At 54.3% G+C, this 14,096-nt stretch overlaps 1 protein-coding gene across 3 annotated transcripts in view; it reads left to right on the forward strand.

Moving 5' to 3' along the window:
• PRDM11 (PR/SET domain 11) overlaps nt 1–14,096 on the forward strand; it is a 49,773-nt gene that overhangs the window by 23,217 nt on the left and 12,460 nt on the right. For 2 of the 3 annotated variants that reach the window (XM_081240988.1, XM_081240989.1), the window contains exon 5: nt 3,520–3,587. In XM_081240988.1, coding sequence (XP_081097114.1) covers nt 3,520–3,587 — 68 coding nt within the window. Of the gene's footprint in view, nt 1–3,519; nt 3,588–7,567; nt 7,990–10,993; nt 13,259–14,096 lie in introns of those variants that run through there. The other variant, XM_081240990.1, reaches the window with a different exon arrangement.

Raw genomic sequence — 14,096 nt, forward strand, 5'->3', positions numbered from 1 at the left:
AATCAACTATACTTCAATAAAATTTAAAAAAGAGGGAGGCATGAAGGATGACTTTCCTTATTTTTTAGCAGCTTTATGGAGATATAATTCACATACTGTACAGTTCATTCATTTAAAGTGTACAGTTCACTGGGGTTTGGTACGGATGACTTTCTTTCTGAAACCTGAGTGGATGATGGTTTCAAATACCGTGATGGGGAAAATGAGAGGAACAGTCTTGAGGGTGGGGCCTGAGGTGAGTTTGAGCAGCCAGTGAGATATCCAACGGGGCGTGTCACATGGGAAATCAGATATTCACACCTAGGGCCTGCGATGAAAATCTGTGAGTAATGAACAGATTGAGAGTGTGGAAATGGATGTGAGTGTCCAGAGAAAGAGTATAGGTGAAGAAGATGTGTGTGGAGGGGCCCGAGGGCTTGCAATTCAGATGGACTGAGAGAGAGTTCACACTTCCAGCCCCAGCCAAAAAAAAGAGGAGAAAAAGAAAAAGAGAGAGAGAGAGAGAGAGAGAGAGAGAAGGAGAGAAACATGAAGTGATCACAGAACTGAAAACAAAGGCCCGTAGGGCTCTAGTCTAGTGCAAGCAGAGTTGACCATCAGTTTTAGCTCCTATAGGGTACTATGAAATAGAAGTGCCCCAGGTGAGGTGAAGAGGGGAGCCAGGTTGACTGCTTCAAATGAGAAAAAGCAAGAGGTAGGCAGACAAACTCCTACTCAAGATAAGCCTCTGGACCAAACCTCCAGAACTAACGAAGAAAATTAATGTTACAAAAACAGCCTTCAAAAACAATGACAAATGAATTCACTCTAATTAAAATAAAAATAGTAGCATATTCTGAAAATGAATTTAAAATAACTGGGATCTGAATCAGGAGTAGGTTTGACTGTGAGTCACTGAGATTCAAAATAACAGTGACTCGAGCAAAACAGGAATGAAGTTTTCTTCTATGAATACCTTCTGAGCCTGTATTAAGTCCTCAGGAACCAAGCTTGATCCAGCTAATCACTATCTCAATGCTTGGATTATAGCCTCATAGTCCAAGTTGATAGCTAGAGCTCCAGCCATTACATCTGCATTCCAGGCAGCAGGATAGTAGAAGCGCATACATCAGCTGTCTGTTAAAGAAGTTTTCAGGAAGATGACACATGACACTTCCACCTACATTCTGTTGGCCAGAACTTAGCCAGAGGAGAAGCCAAGAAATGTATTCTGTTATTACAGGTAGCCAGGTATTCGGTTATAATCCAGGGGTTCTGTTACTGTGGATGAAAGAGATAATAGATAATTAATACTCACAGCCTTAGGATCTTCAAAGAAATAAAGTAAGGATAACATCCATTAAGAAGAAAAGGACAGTGAGTTTTTGTTTGTTTGAATTTAAAACCTCTGCTCTTAGGAAGACGCCACCAAAAGAGTGAATAAACAAGCCATAGACTAGGAGAAAATATTTGTAAGACATATGCCTGATAAAGGACTTGTATCCATAATATATTTTTTCAAAACTCCCAAAACTCAGCAATAAGAAAAATCCCCACTATTTAAAAAATGCGCAAAAGATTTGAATAGACACTTCACCAGAAAAGACAATGCAGCGGACAAATGAGTGCACAGAAAGATATTCAATATCATTAGTCATCAGAGAAATGCAAATTAAAACCACAATGAGATACTGCTTCATACCTATCAAAATGGCTAAAATGAAAAAGCCTGTTCATACCAAGTATTGGCAAGGATGTGAGTCAACTGGAAATCCCACACACAACTGGTGGGCATGTAAAATGGTGCAACCACTTTGGAAAACAGTTTAGCAGTTTCTTAAAAGTTAGACATATTCTTACCATGTGCCCCAGCAATTCCACTACTAAGTATTTGCCCAAGAGAAATTAAAGCCTATGTGTCTATACAAAGATTTGTTAGTGATGTCTCTTAGCAGCTTTATTTGTAATGGCCAAAAACTAGACACAACCCAAATGTCCATCATAAGGAGATTAAAAAAAAAAAAATAGTGGCACATCCAAACAGTGGAATACTACTTACCAATACAGAGAAACAAACTCTGATACACACATCAGTAGGAACAAAGCTCAAAATAATTATGCTGAGTGAAAGAAGGCAGACATGCCTTGCATTTGATTCTACTTGTATAAAGTCTTGAAAACTGCAAAGTAATTTATGGTGACAGAAAGTAGCTTACTAGTTGTCTGTGGACTGGGAAAGGGAGATGTGGAGAGAAGCAGAAGGGAGGGATTACAGGGGCCATGAAGAAGTTCTTAGGGGTGATGGATATGTTTGTTATCTTGACTGTGATATATACATTTGTCAAAATGTATCAAATGGTATATTATATGTTAATTATACTTCAATAAAGCTGTTAGAAGAAGAAGGAACACAACATTATGAAACAAAAAAGAGGCAGAATAAGAAAATATGGGTATGAAAAAGAACCAATGGAAAATCCTGGGAATGAAAAATATTCATTGCATTAAAAGTAGTCATTTAAAATGGAAGGCAAAAGTAAAAGAAAAAGGAAGGCCAGAAAGAAAGGAGAAACCTCAGTAGACAGATAAACTCTGGACCAGACAAAGTCAAAGAGAGAATGAGTGAATTGGAAGAGAGTTCTGAGAAATTTTCTGAGAGCATCACCCAGAAAGATAAAGAGGGAAAATTATGAAAGGGTAGTTGTAAGACATGGAGAATAGATTGGGCTCCTACCATATATGTTTAATAGAAATTCTGCAGGAAGAGACTGGAGAAAATGACTAAGAAGCTGTACTCAAAAGCACAATAGCTCAGAATTTCCCAGAATTGAAATAAGTCCTTATCACGTAATGTGCTTGACCAGTAATGAGGAGAATTTTAAAAAGTAAATCTCCATTTCAAAACCACATAGTGAAACTGCAGAAAATCAAGAATACAGGGGAAGTCTTAAAATTTACTATAGACAGATTATCCATGAAAGAACAACACTAGACCAACAGTAGGTTGCTTAAGCGCCTATGGCAGCCTTTTTGGCAGTCTTTATTTGTTGGAAGAAAATAAACTTCATCTGTCTAGAATTCCATATCCAGCTGAACTCTGATTCGAAAGTGATGATGAAATAAAGACAATCTTATAGAAGATGAAGGGGCCCATTGCAAACCCTGAGGCTCTTGAACATTTGGAGACTGGGGAGAGGAGAAGCCCTCTGAAACCACATATGCCTAGTCACCCAGTGCCAGCCTCCGTCTCCCACAGAAACCATAGAGAGAGAGGAAGGACTGAATTTAACTGTTGGTGCAACATGATGCTATTGGAAACGCCACTTATTGGCCGTGTTGCTGGGTATTCCATCAAGATAGAGGAGGGAGATGGGATTCCTACCCCAGCTCAGGGGTCAGTCCTGCAGCAGTGGGGGCATTGTAGTGGGAGAACACGGGAAGGTTCTGTGTGGTGCCCTTGGGCCCTGGTCTGGAGAGGAGTCCAGAGACACGAGAGCCCCCTCAAGGATGCCCATTCTAGACTCTCTCTCTGTCTTCCAGATTGTGGACAAGAACAACCGCTACAAGTCCATTGATGGGTCAGATGAGACTAAAGCCAACTGGATGAGGTGAGTCCTGCTCTCTGCTGATTTCCCGGGAGCCTTGCCCGAACTCTGGAAAGGAGGCCAAGGGAGCATGTTGGGCCTTTAGGGTCTCCAGTGGTAGAGGTCCCTGAAGGCCCCGGGACTGCTCTTTGCAGGGACGTGTCTAGCTCTGGGGGACCAACCCTCCAGCTCCCACAGGCTTCCCTCAGGGGGCTCTGGAGGAGGCCTGTGGCCAGACCACAGTCATTTACTGGGACACACTTGTCAGTGTTTCTGGAGGCCCTAGGCCCCAGGCTCCTGGCAGCATTCCTATAATGGGGGGACGGGGGGGCATGTCCCTGCCACAGGACTGTGACACCTCTCACAGGCAGACTCCGACTGGAGGGGTGCAGGAATCATCCCAGTGCAGCCCCCAGCCATTGTTTAAAAGGCCCCCAGAGAAAAGGGCACAGTCTCTAGCTCAGTTTTCGATTGCTAGACTGGTTTTGTCCATTGATTGGGACAGAAGTTTGCACCAGAAGGATCCTTCACGGCCAGCCAGAGAGAGCAGGGGACTGGTCCAGGGTCACCCAGAGGCGGCCGAGCTGAGCTCGGGACCGAGGGCGCTCCTTTGGGTTCTGTGCTGCTGGCCTGAGTGGTGTGCTGGGGGGCCCTGCCTGGTGGGGTCAGCCAGCAGTGTGGGAGGTTGGGCTTGCCTCATTGTCTCCTTGGTGGCCTCTCTCTGGGATTCAGGAGCTGTGACGGGGGTTAGGAGCTGGGTTGGGAGGGAAGGGAGGCCTCGGAGGGCTGGACCCAGGGGCAGACCCGCGCCGTGGATCAGGCCCACTGTCGGTGTTTGTGCAGTTCTGTGGGCCGTGGGGCTGGGGGCTGGGGGCTGGGAGGTCGAGGAGAGATTGTGCTTGGAGGGAGGGCAGTTAGGGCCTCCCTAAGAGGGAGATTGCTGGATTTAAACCCTGAGACGTGCCAAGCAAATGAGGAGAAATTGGTTTGAGGTGGGGAGGCCATGGTGAGCTCTCCAGTCCCCTTCCCCGGCACCCCACTGCCCACATGGGCTCCCACCTGAGGCCCGCTGATGTGTGGGCTGCAGCTTGTAATGTCCGGGGCACTTAGGGATTCACCCTCTTATTTGCTGGGGCCACTGTCCTCATCGTCACTTAACAGGTGCAGAAGCAGAGGCACCGAGGGACAGGCGGGCCCCAGCCTTGCACTATGGGGACAGACACCCACTCCCCAGCCCCCTTTCACATCATCAGGTCAGCCGTGCCCTGAAAGTGGCTCCAAGAAGGTGGATGGGCACCTCTGCCCTCTTCTTCTCCCCGACCGCCGGGTGCAAGTCAGCTTAGCACGTGTAACTCACCACCCATTCCTGAGCACCTGCGGCGAGTCAGAGCCTGTACTGGGTGCCCTAGACGGATGCGCCCAGCCCTGCCCCACTGGCCCTCCCAGGACACACACCTTCCGCCGTGGAAATTGCTTTTTCTAATAAGGCTGTTTGATGGAGGCACGGACTATGCGCTGGGAGGGCTCAGATGAAAGCAGGGGTGGGGAGGGCCTTTGAGCTGGGCCTTCAAAGGGGCTGGGGTTTCATTTGAGGACATTGTGAGCAAAGACTCAGAAGTGGGAAGTGGGAAGTGGGGACCAGGTGTCCGGCAGGTCGTCAGATGGGCTGCATGGCCCAGACCCCTGGCCTGTAGCTCTGGTCTGGCTCTAGGCAAGCAAAGGAGAGTGTGCTTGAGTGCAGTCTGGGTCAGGCCTTTCTGCACTGAAGCTTTGGCCGGGACAAGGCTTTACTGTAACCGCAAAGAAGGGGATTCATCATCTGTACTAACTGAGTGGACATCTAGCACCCCAGCGATCCTGACTTAATCAGGCTGGGGCTGAGCCCAGGACATTGGTAATTTTTAAAGCTCTCCAGAGTGATTCTGATGCGCCGCTAGTGTTGAGGACCACTGCTCTGTTCTGATCTGCGTGCTACAGTGCTAAACTGAGGCCCAGAGCAGGGCAGGGTCCTACTCAAGATCATGCAGTCAGTGGCAGAACATCTCTGAACGTCTAGGCCAGTGTTCTTTCTGCTTGTACACGAGGGACCAGGCACAGCATGGCTTCCTGGGCCTTGTGTAGGGGGGGGTTCAGCTACTGCTATCTTGCTGGCCTGGGATCTATCCTGTTCCTGCTCCAAGAGCTCTTGTGATCCAAGGTGGCACCAGGGTTGTCACAGATGGTGGGCCCTCATCTCATTAGAGATTCAAGGAGTAGGTTGGGTTTGGGTGTACGGTTTGTTGCCAGGGAGATGGCCTTCTGGTGGTAGTTGGAGTGCGGGGAAAGCCAGTTCATCCTGGGACCCCTCCTTTCCCCGTCATGTATGGCGTCCGGTTGTACAGCTCCTCCTGATTTTCAGACACTTTCACTAGCACTGTCACAGGTTAGGCTCTTGCAGGTGATCGAATGGAGTTGGTTAATTTCCCCCAACCCGAAGTGGTAGGCCAGGAAGAGAATGGGCACCCGCATGATGAGCGTTGGCTTGATGGCAGCTCTATGCCGGGTGCTCCGCCTTAATGAAATCAGTGGCCAACAACCACAGGCTCTTTTGTCCCCGGGAGGCACTTGGCAGCGCCTTGAGACATTTTTGGTTGTCACACCTCTGCGGGTAGATGCTTTGCTGATAAAGATCCTGCATTGTTCAGGATGCCCCCTCCCCCACCAACAAAGAATTTCCTGATCCCACATGGTGAGATTAGGAAGCCCTGAATGAACTCTTCCTGGCAGGTCTTGGAGGTGGTACTGGGGCAAATGGGGTTTGCACAGGAGACTCAGCCTCTCATCCAAAGTCTGTCTGAGTGCAAGGCCCAGGCCCCAGCCCGGGGCCCTACCACTGTCTTGGCCAGGTGACAAAGTCTCGGACTTCTTCTCCTGCCTCCTGGGCTGCGATATTCTGGCGGGGAGGTGAAGGCTGAAGGATCTTTGTGCACTTGTCTCTTGCTGTGGCTTCGGCACCTGCCAGGGGAGTGAATCAGGCTCCCTCCATATCCTAGGTTCTTCTCTTGGATGGATCTTTGGGACCTCGGGCATGAGTTAAAGAGTGGACAGAACCGCACTGTGGAGATACGGAGCTGCAGAGCCAGAGTAGGTGCCAGGCCAGAGGGGTCAGGGCTGCACTGTGCCCACGCCCAGGGCCCCTGGCTGCTCTGTGCAGATGGAAGCCGAGGGCCTTCCTGGTCTCCATCAGAGTGGAACCTGTCTCCCGATGGGTGCTCATGGGGTCCTCACATTCTACCCATGAGCTGCCCAAAAGCACAGCAGCCCACCCCCAAAGGAGCTGCTGCCAGCCAGCACTCCTGTGGGAGGGGAGCCTGTACACAGCCAGAGGTGGGGACTGGGGAGACTGGGAAGGGGAAGAGCCGCAGGACAGAACAAGCTTTCTGTGGCCACGCCCTAATCGTGGGCATCACCAGCGAGGCCACACCCCATGGAAGCCCACTGTAAATAGTCTCACTGTTTAAAAGTCTTCCTCCAAGCCACCCGGGTCTATGGCCCTAGGTAAAGATCGCTTTGTGGAGGCAATGGCCTCACCCTAACCCCAGTAAGGATCCTTTATTCCCGTTTAGGGCTTTAAAGCTCTTTTACATCGCTGTGCTTTTGCCTCCTTAGTAACAAGCCCCTAGGTTGGTGCAGGTGTTACTCGGGTTCCGGATGGAGAGAGTGGGACCAGGAGAGGCTGCTGAGCGGCCGTGGCTCTCACAGCTAGTCAGAGGCGAGGCAGGGCCTGAAACTGAAGGCGTCCGGCTCCGTCCAGCGCTCCCATCGAGTACGCCGCGTCTCCTCCTGCCCTCCAAGGAGCAGTGGAAGGGGCCTGTCGCTAGGAAGAGGGTGTGGTGGTGGTGAGCGGGCGAGGGCGCCCAGGTGCCTCCTGGCTCCCCGGCTGGGGGCCGGCAATTAGGAAGGAGGAGGCCTGCCGCGTTGACGGTCATTTACCCAATTGTGCTTTGTGGGATATTCAACCCAAGGAACGTGGTGCCCCTGGCTGAGCGTAAGAGGAAGCCCAAGTTCTCCAAGGAGGAGCTGGACATTCTGGTCACGGAGGTGACCCACCACGAAGCGGTTCTCTTTGGGAGGGAGACCATGCGGCTGTCCCATGCCGACAGGGACAAGATTTGGGAAGGCATAGCTCGGAAAATCACCTCCGTCAGCCAGGTCCCCCGCTCCGTCAAGGACATTAAGCACAGATGGGATGACATGAAACGGAGGACCAAGGACAAGCTGGCCTTCATGCAGAAGTCCCTGTCGGGCCCAGGGGCTGGGGGCCGGGCCCCCGCCATCGTGCTCACTGCCCACGAGAGGGCCATCGAGTCAGCGCTGCTCACAGCCCGGTCCGGGCACGGCTTCCCCAGGGTGGAACTGGATGGCACCGACAGCCCTTCGACCAGCTGTGAGTACCGCCCGCTTCCCCTCCCCAGGCTCCCCCTGCCTGTTCCGCACCCACTCGTGGCGAAGTCCCCCGCACCTGCCTTCTTTCTCCTGTCCCCCTCTGCCTCGCCCAGTCTTTCCATCCTTCCCTCCTCCCCCACTTCTGTCCTGTCTACCTCTTTCCCTTCATTCATTCGAGAATATTTCCTGAACACCGTGCCAGGAGTTGCACTGGGAGCTGGGAAGACAGAGATGGGTATAAAACCTACGCTGCCCCTGCTCTTGGGACGTTGCTTAAGCTCGTGAGAATGAAAACACTTTAATTAAATAATTGCGCGAGGAAATTTGAAAGAAGGCACGAAGCACAAACACAGGAGGTCCTGAGAGCAGGGCTGACTACTTGGGTGTGCGACCTGTCGCTCTCAAGGCCGGAGCTGGGCTAACTGCTCCTCGGTTGCCTTCCCGAAACTCAAGACTAGTTTCTGAGCGAGGCGCCCGCATTTTCGTGTTGCATTCGACGCTGCAAATGATGTAGCGGCCTGCCTGAGAGCAGGAGTGGTGGACTGGCCCGTCCACCGAGGCTGGGGAAGGCTCCCGGGAAGGACAGTTTAACTGAGACCAAGGGTGAGGAAGAGTTAAGCCTGCCGGTACGCGTGGGCCGTGGGGCGCAGCGCAGGGGAGGGGAGGGCCTCGCAGGCAGAACAGCATGTACGAGGCCCCGAGGCCCTGCATCAGGAAGGCGCTTGGCACGTTCCAGGAACAGAGAGGAGCCAGGGAAGCCCCGTGTAGCAGGCGAGGGGGAGGGGCGCGAGAGGAAGCCAGCCAAGTCCCAGGCGCTGAAAGCTCGGTCCTTTCTGCCTGTCTAGTCCGGGTGTCTATTTCTGTGTTACTTCCACACTCCCCTCCACGGTGCCATGCTGCCTTCTCTTCTCTCTGCACTCTGCCTCTTGCTGCCCACCGCCCCACCACCACCACAAACCCCCGCCCCAAGGCTCGCCCTAGGACTCCTCTCTCTGAGCTCTGGGTCCCTTCCCCATGGCCCCCTCCACCTCTCTGCTCCCTCAGCATTCGTCTCCCTCTTTCCCCTCTGCTTCCTGTGTCTCAGGATGAACTTGGATGCCAGGGGTTGGGGGGTGTGGAATCTCCTGGCCTACATGGGGCGTCCTTTGGGGCTGTAGTGCTTATCGGGGCTCACCAGAAGGGGGAGCACTCGAGGCCCTTCCCTGCTGGGGCTGCACCCCCTTCCGCTGTGCTTCTGCACACACCTGCGCCCCCCCCCCCCCCCCCCCCCCCCCTGCTCACAGCCCTCGGTCCTAGCTGGAGGCTGTCTGGCTTGTGAGAGACCAGCCGGGCAGCAGGGCTCCAGGGACACCAGCCCTCGGGAAGATGGTTCACAAAGACCCAGCCTTCCCTTCCCAGGCCCCTTGCCGCAGGGAGCTTGCTAATTTCCTGTCTGGCTGGGGCTCCTGACAGGTGGCCATTCAGACTCAGATACTGAGAACTAGGAAAGAAGGAGGAGATCATCCGGTCCGACTTCCATGTTGTCCAGATGAGGTAGTTAAGCTCCAGACACAGAGGTGGTCTCAGAGCCAGATTCAGAATGAGGACTTGAACCTGGGTCTGCCAGCTCCCGCTGAATCAGTGTATCCCCCAGTTTCAGGATGATGCTACCTAATTATGAGAAAAAGGAGAAGGCTAGCACCTAGTGAAGTCTGTTCCTTAAATTCTATCTTGCTCACCCTTCCGTCTCCCCGAGACCAAAGGTAATGAGGTTACCAAATGTGACCTGAGCTGGGCAGGGGGCCCGGGACCCCTCCACCACAGGCTGGTCCAGGCCTCCTTTTCCCAGCTGCTACGGCACTTGGCTAGGGGCTGGGTGGAATGGGGCCCTGAAAGGGAGGGAGCAGCATCACCGCAGCCCGTCCCACTTCTTTCAACCCTGCCCTTCCAGAACGGGTGTCCGCCAAGTGGGGGTCATGAGGCTCTAGGCTCTCTTACTGTGCTGGCCCAAGTGAGATGCCGAGACCCTTCGGAGGCACGCGGCCCAGGGCAACGGGAATCTGTCCGTCTTCCTGTCACCTCCCCTGGGGTGGTTCTGAATTCAGCCCCCCAGGTACAGGCAGGGAGGTGTGCCTGTCAGGAGGGTGAGCCTGTATATTTTTCGCTCTTGCTGTGGGAACCAGCTCATGAGAGAGCCACCAAGACCCGCGTGTGCAGGGCTGGGCCCCTCCCTGCGACTGGTCACAAGTAGCAGTCTGTCTGATGGTCCCTGTGTGCCGTCAGGTGCTCCAGGTAGAAGGGGTGTGTCTGCTCGGGTAGCCTGCCTTGGGGCGCTGAGAGGACGGCAGGGCTGGTCGCCCAGGTAGATCTGCTCTGCATCGTCTGGGCTTGTCCGTCCCAGAGCCATCCCTTGCCTCCCTTCTCCAGCCTGTCAGCTTCCCCCTCTATGACCTAAAGCTGCAGATTCCAGCAGGGCCACAAGGTGGCCCCAAGCAGCTCAGAAATGGCCGCATGGAGGCGGGAACTCAGGGCTGCCGAGAGCATCATAGTACCTTTTGGCAGGTGTCGCTCTTGGAGCTTTGCAGAGTGCCTTTCTGTCTGTCCTCCTGTGTAGTCTTAACAGCCCTGCTAGGTGGGCAGGTGGTCGGGGAGGTAGGTAGAGCAGTTGTTACCTTTGCTTTGCAGAAACTGAGCCGCAGAGAGAGGAAGTGAGCCCTTGGGTTGACGTGCCATCCCTGGGGCTGGGGTCCCACTAGAAAGTGGCTGTTCCTGTACAAGGAAGGGGACCTGGGGACCTGGGCACCGTTCATGCTCACCTGTCTCCCCAGGGGTGCCTGGCCCGAGCACCTCAGGGATATAGGGAGCAGGTGCTTCTCCACGGGTGGGTGGGTGGAGGGGCAGGTGCCGAACAAGGGGTAGCAGGGTGGGGGGAGGCTAGGTGACTTCGGGGAGTGCATCCGAGCCCAGGGCTGCCTTCTTTCTCGCAGTTATAATCAATTGCCCTTCTTTATTTTTTGTCCCCCAAGATGATGAAGATGAGGAGACGCCCGGGCCCTCGAGGCAGCCACTCCGGGGGCCCCTGCAGCCGTCGCCGGAGGAAGAGGCCTGCCTGGCCAGGCCCGCCCTGCTCCTCTCTTCCTCCTCCTCCGACCAGTCCGAGACAGTGGGCCCCAAGCCCGAGGCCCTGCCCCAGCCCTCGCCTCAGGCCCAGGCCGCCTGCAGGGCCCCTCGGCCGCACTCCGGCCCACCCAGCACAGGCCTAGACTGGCAGCTCCTCCACACCCACGCCCAGCAGACTGAGGTGTTTCGGCAGTTCTGCCAGGAGCTGGTGACCGTGCACCGGGACATGGCAAACGGCATGCAGGCCATTGGCCAGGCCATGGCCGAGCTGACCAGCCGTGTCAGCCAGATGTGCCAGACGCTGACAGAGATCCGGGATGGGATCCAGGCATCTCAGCGGGGGCCCGACAGGGCAGCGCCCACAGGCTCCACCCCCCGGGCCGAGGCTCCCCCAGTGGAGCCCCCAGAGGCACTCCGAGCGCCGGCCCACGCACGGACTACCAGGTCTCGGAAGAGAAAACACAGTTTCTAAGCCGGCCAGTCTGCACTGGGAGGAAGAGAGATGGAGGAGGGGTGTCTGGCCTTGAGACAGGGGCCAGTCTCTTGTGTCCAAGATCGAAGACCCTTGTAGGGTGTTGGGGGGACTGTTATCTCCTCACTGCGTACAGGTTGGCTGCCCTGGGCTCAACCCTACTCCCTCATCTTTGGCAGGTGCTCAAGATGCAGGAAAAGCTACCTGCTTGATGCTTGCTTGGCCTGGAGGGTCAGCCTCCTCTTGGTCTGCACCCCACAGCAGCAGGCCTTGCAGGGAAAGGGAGAGCGAGAGTGGGCGGCATCTGAATGGAATCCTGCTCTTCTCCATCCTCAGGGCTGCCGCATCAGCCTCCCCGGCCCTGATGCTGCTGCTTTCGAGGAGGGTGAGGCCCGAGAACGGGCAAGCAGATCTCAGCCCTTCCAGGAGGGGTCTGTCCTCCCCTCCCCCAGGGCTCTGAGCCCCGGTGGGTGGCGCCCCTGCCTTGGCCTTCCGCTTGCCCTCGCTCGTGTGCTCAGCTGCCATGCTTGCCTTTTGTGGAGCGGGGAGAAGAGGGGGGTGACGTCGGAGGAAGGGGAAGACTACCTGGCATTCTTGAGGCACTTTATGTTTCTCCCTGCGCTCGCAGACGTGTGATCTCTGTGGGTCCTCAGGACAGTGGGCGAGGCAGCCAAGTCGGGTGTTACGATCATCATTATTACCATCATCATCTGCATTTCATACAAATGAAACAGTAGTTGGTCGTGGGGCCAGGACTGGAAGCCAGGTCTGTGGATTTTTCCAGCTCCCCTGTCAGAGACCAGAGGTGAGACTTGGGAGGGGGGTTGCTCCTGCCCCTGCCGAGCTCTTTGGGGTTTCAGGGGGAGGCAACAGCAGCGTTCAGGGTGCGAGTCCACCCCGCCCCGCCCCGGCACGCAGGCTGGCAGCCAGTGGCTGGGGAGAAGTAGGGCCTAGGTCTCAGGATCCAGAAGGCGACCCCTCCTCTGGCCCCTCCAGAGCCCAGCAGGGTTCCTGTCCCGTTCCAGGTCCCAGCATGCCTTGCCTCTGCTTGCTTGGGCTGCATATGCATTAGCTACACACATCTCGAAGCTTCTTCGTGTTTGGTTTTGGAGTGTGGGGAGAGAGCCGGGTTCTTAGAGTTAGGGAGGGAGGCGGGGAGTGGCGGATGCAAGCTCAGCTCTGACGTGGGTGCAGCTCAGCTGTGTGTCCTCTTTGCTCCCTGGCCTGAGGCTGACTCATATCCCAACCCTCCATCCTGCCACTCCTGCCCCCTAGAGCCATAGTTGGGTGGGGGCTGGGAGGACTGCTATGCCCAGGGCCTGCTGCCGCCATTCCTGGAGTCCTGCTTCTAACCCCAGCCCAAGCTTAGCCCCGTGGTGGGAGAATGGAGGGCAACTGCAACGTCCCTGTGTCCTGAGCTCCTTCTCCCCATCTGTGGTTCTCTGGGGGTTCCTGCTCCCCCAGACTGAATACTCCCCTATCCGACAGCCCGATGGCTTGACTATTGCCTGGCATTGCCCTGCCCTCCGATGCTGGAATCAAAGATTGCCTTCCCAAGTACTTTTGTTAAGATGGCAATAAAAAGAAACTGATCTCACACTTGGAACACACCCGGTCTCCAGGATCTTTCTTTGGTGTATATTCTCTTTCTTCGCTTCCTGTGAAAACCTCGAGGCCCCCAAAGCAGGGGTTAGATGACCGAGGAAAAGTGTGTTGGTGAGGGAGACCCAAGTGCCCCTGGCATTTCCCAGATCTCATCAGCTCTCAGATGCCCTGTGTTCAGCACCCTTAGAGGAAAGGAAAGGAATTGATGGGCCGAGGTGGGCAAAGCATCCACATACGAAAGAAATCGTTTCACTATATTTAATTTCTCTGCAAGTCGAAAGTGAGATGTTGCTCAATGAATTCTACCTTTTTTTCCCCTAAAGGTATGTCAGGGGTCCTGGGGAAAAACCCCACCATTTCTGGCAGGAGACTCCAGAAGGGTCAGGGGCTGTCCATTTGCCAGGGTACTTCAGGGACCACCCTGAGGCACTCACGTTTTTTTGGTCACCTCCCCACTGATCTGGGTATCTGACTGTCACAGGTAAGGCCCTGCCCACCTAGAGTTGAGGCTTCTCAAAGTAATTGAAATGGCTCCCTCTGGCTCCCCTTGGGAGTCTCCTCAGCAGGAAAGGGACCCCCTGATCCGTGCATTGCCCTGGCTTACTTCCAGTCACAGGGAGAGGTTCTCCCAGGCAGGAAATACCCATGTCCTGACCAGGGATCCATCCACTTTCTGGAAGATTCCAGCCTGCTCTAACCAGACCTGGGAATCCAGGTCATCCTCTGCCATTCTTGACCAAAAAGCATGGTCATGGAAGTCAAGATTATCCGATCTCCAGGAGATACAGAGATCCTGTGAAACGGGGCCTAGGGTCTTTCCCACCAAGGTCAGGGTACTAAGCAGTGACTGGCTGGCCTCTCCCTCTGGTCCTGGGGAGGGAAAGGGGCCAAGTTGAAAGCAAAGGGGACAGAGAGATGAAGAGACTTGTCAA

Source organism: Mesoplodon bidens (genome assembly GCF_964165515.1).
Source record: "Mesoplodon bidens genome assembly, chromosome: 7".
NCBI lineage: Eukaryota > Metazoa > Chordata > Mammalia > Artiodactyla > Ziphiidae > Mesoplodon > Mesoplodon bidens.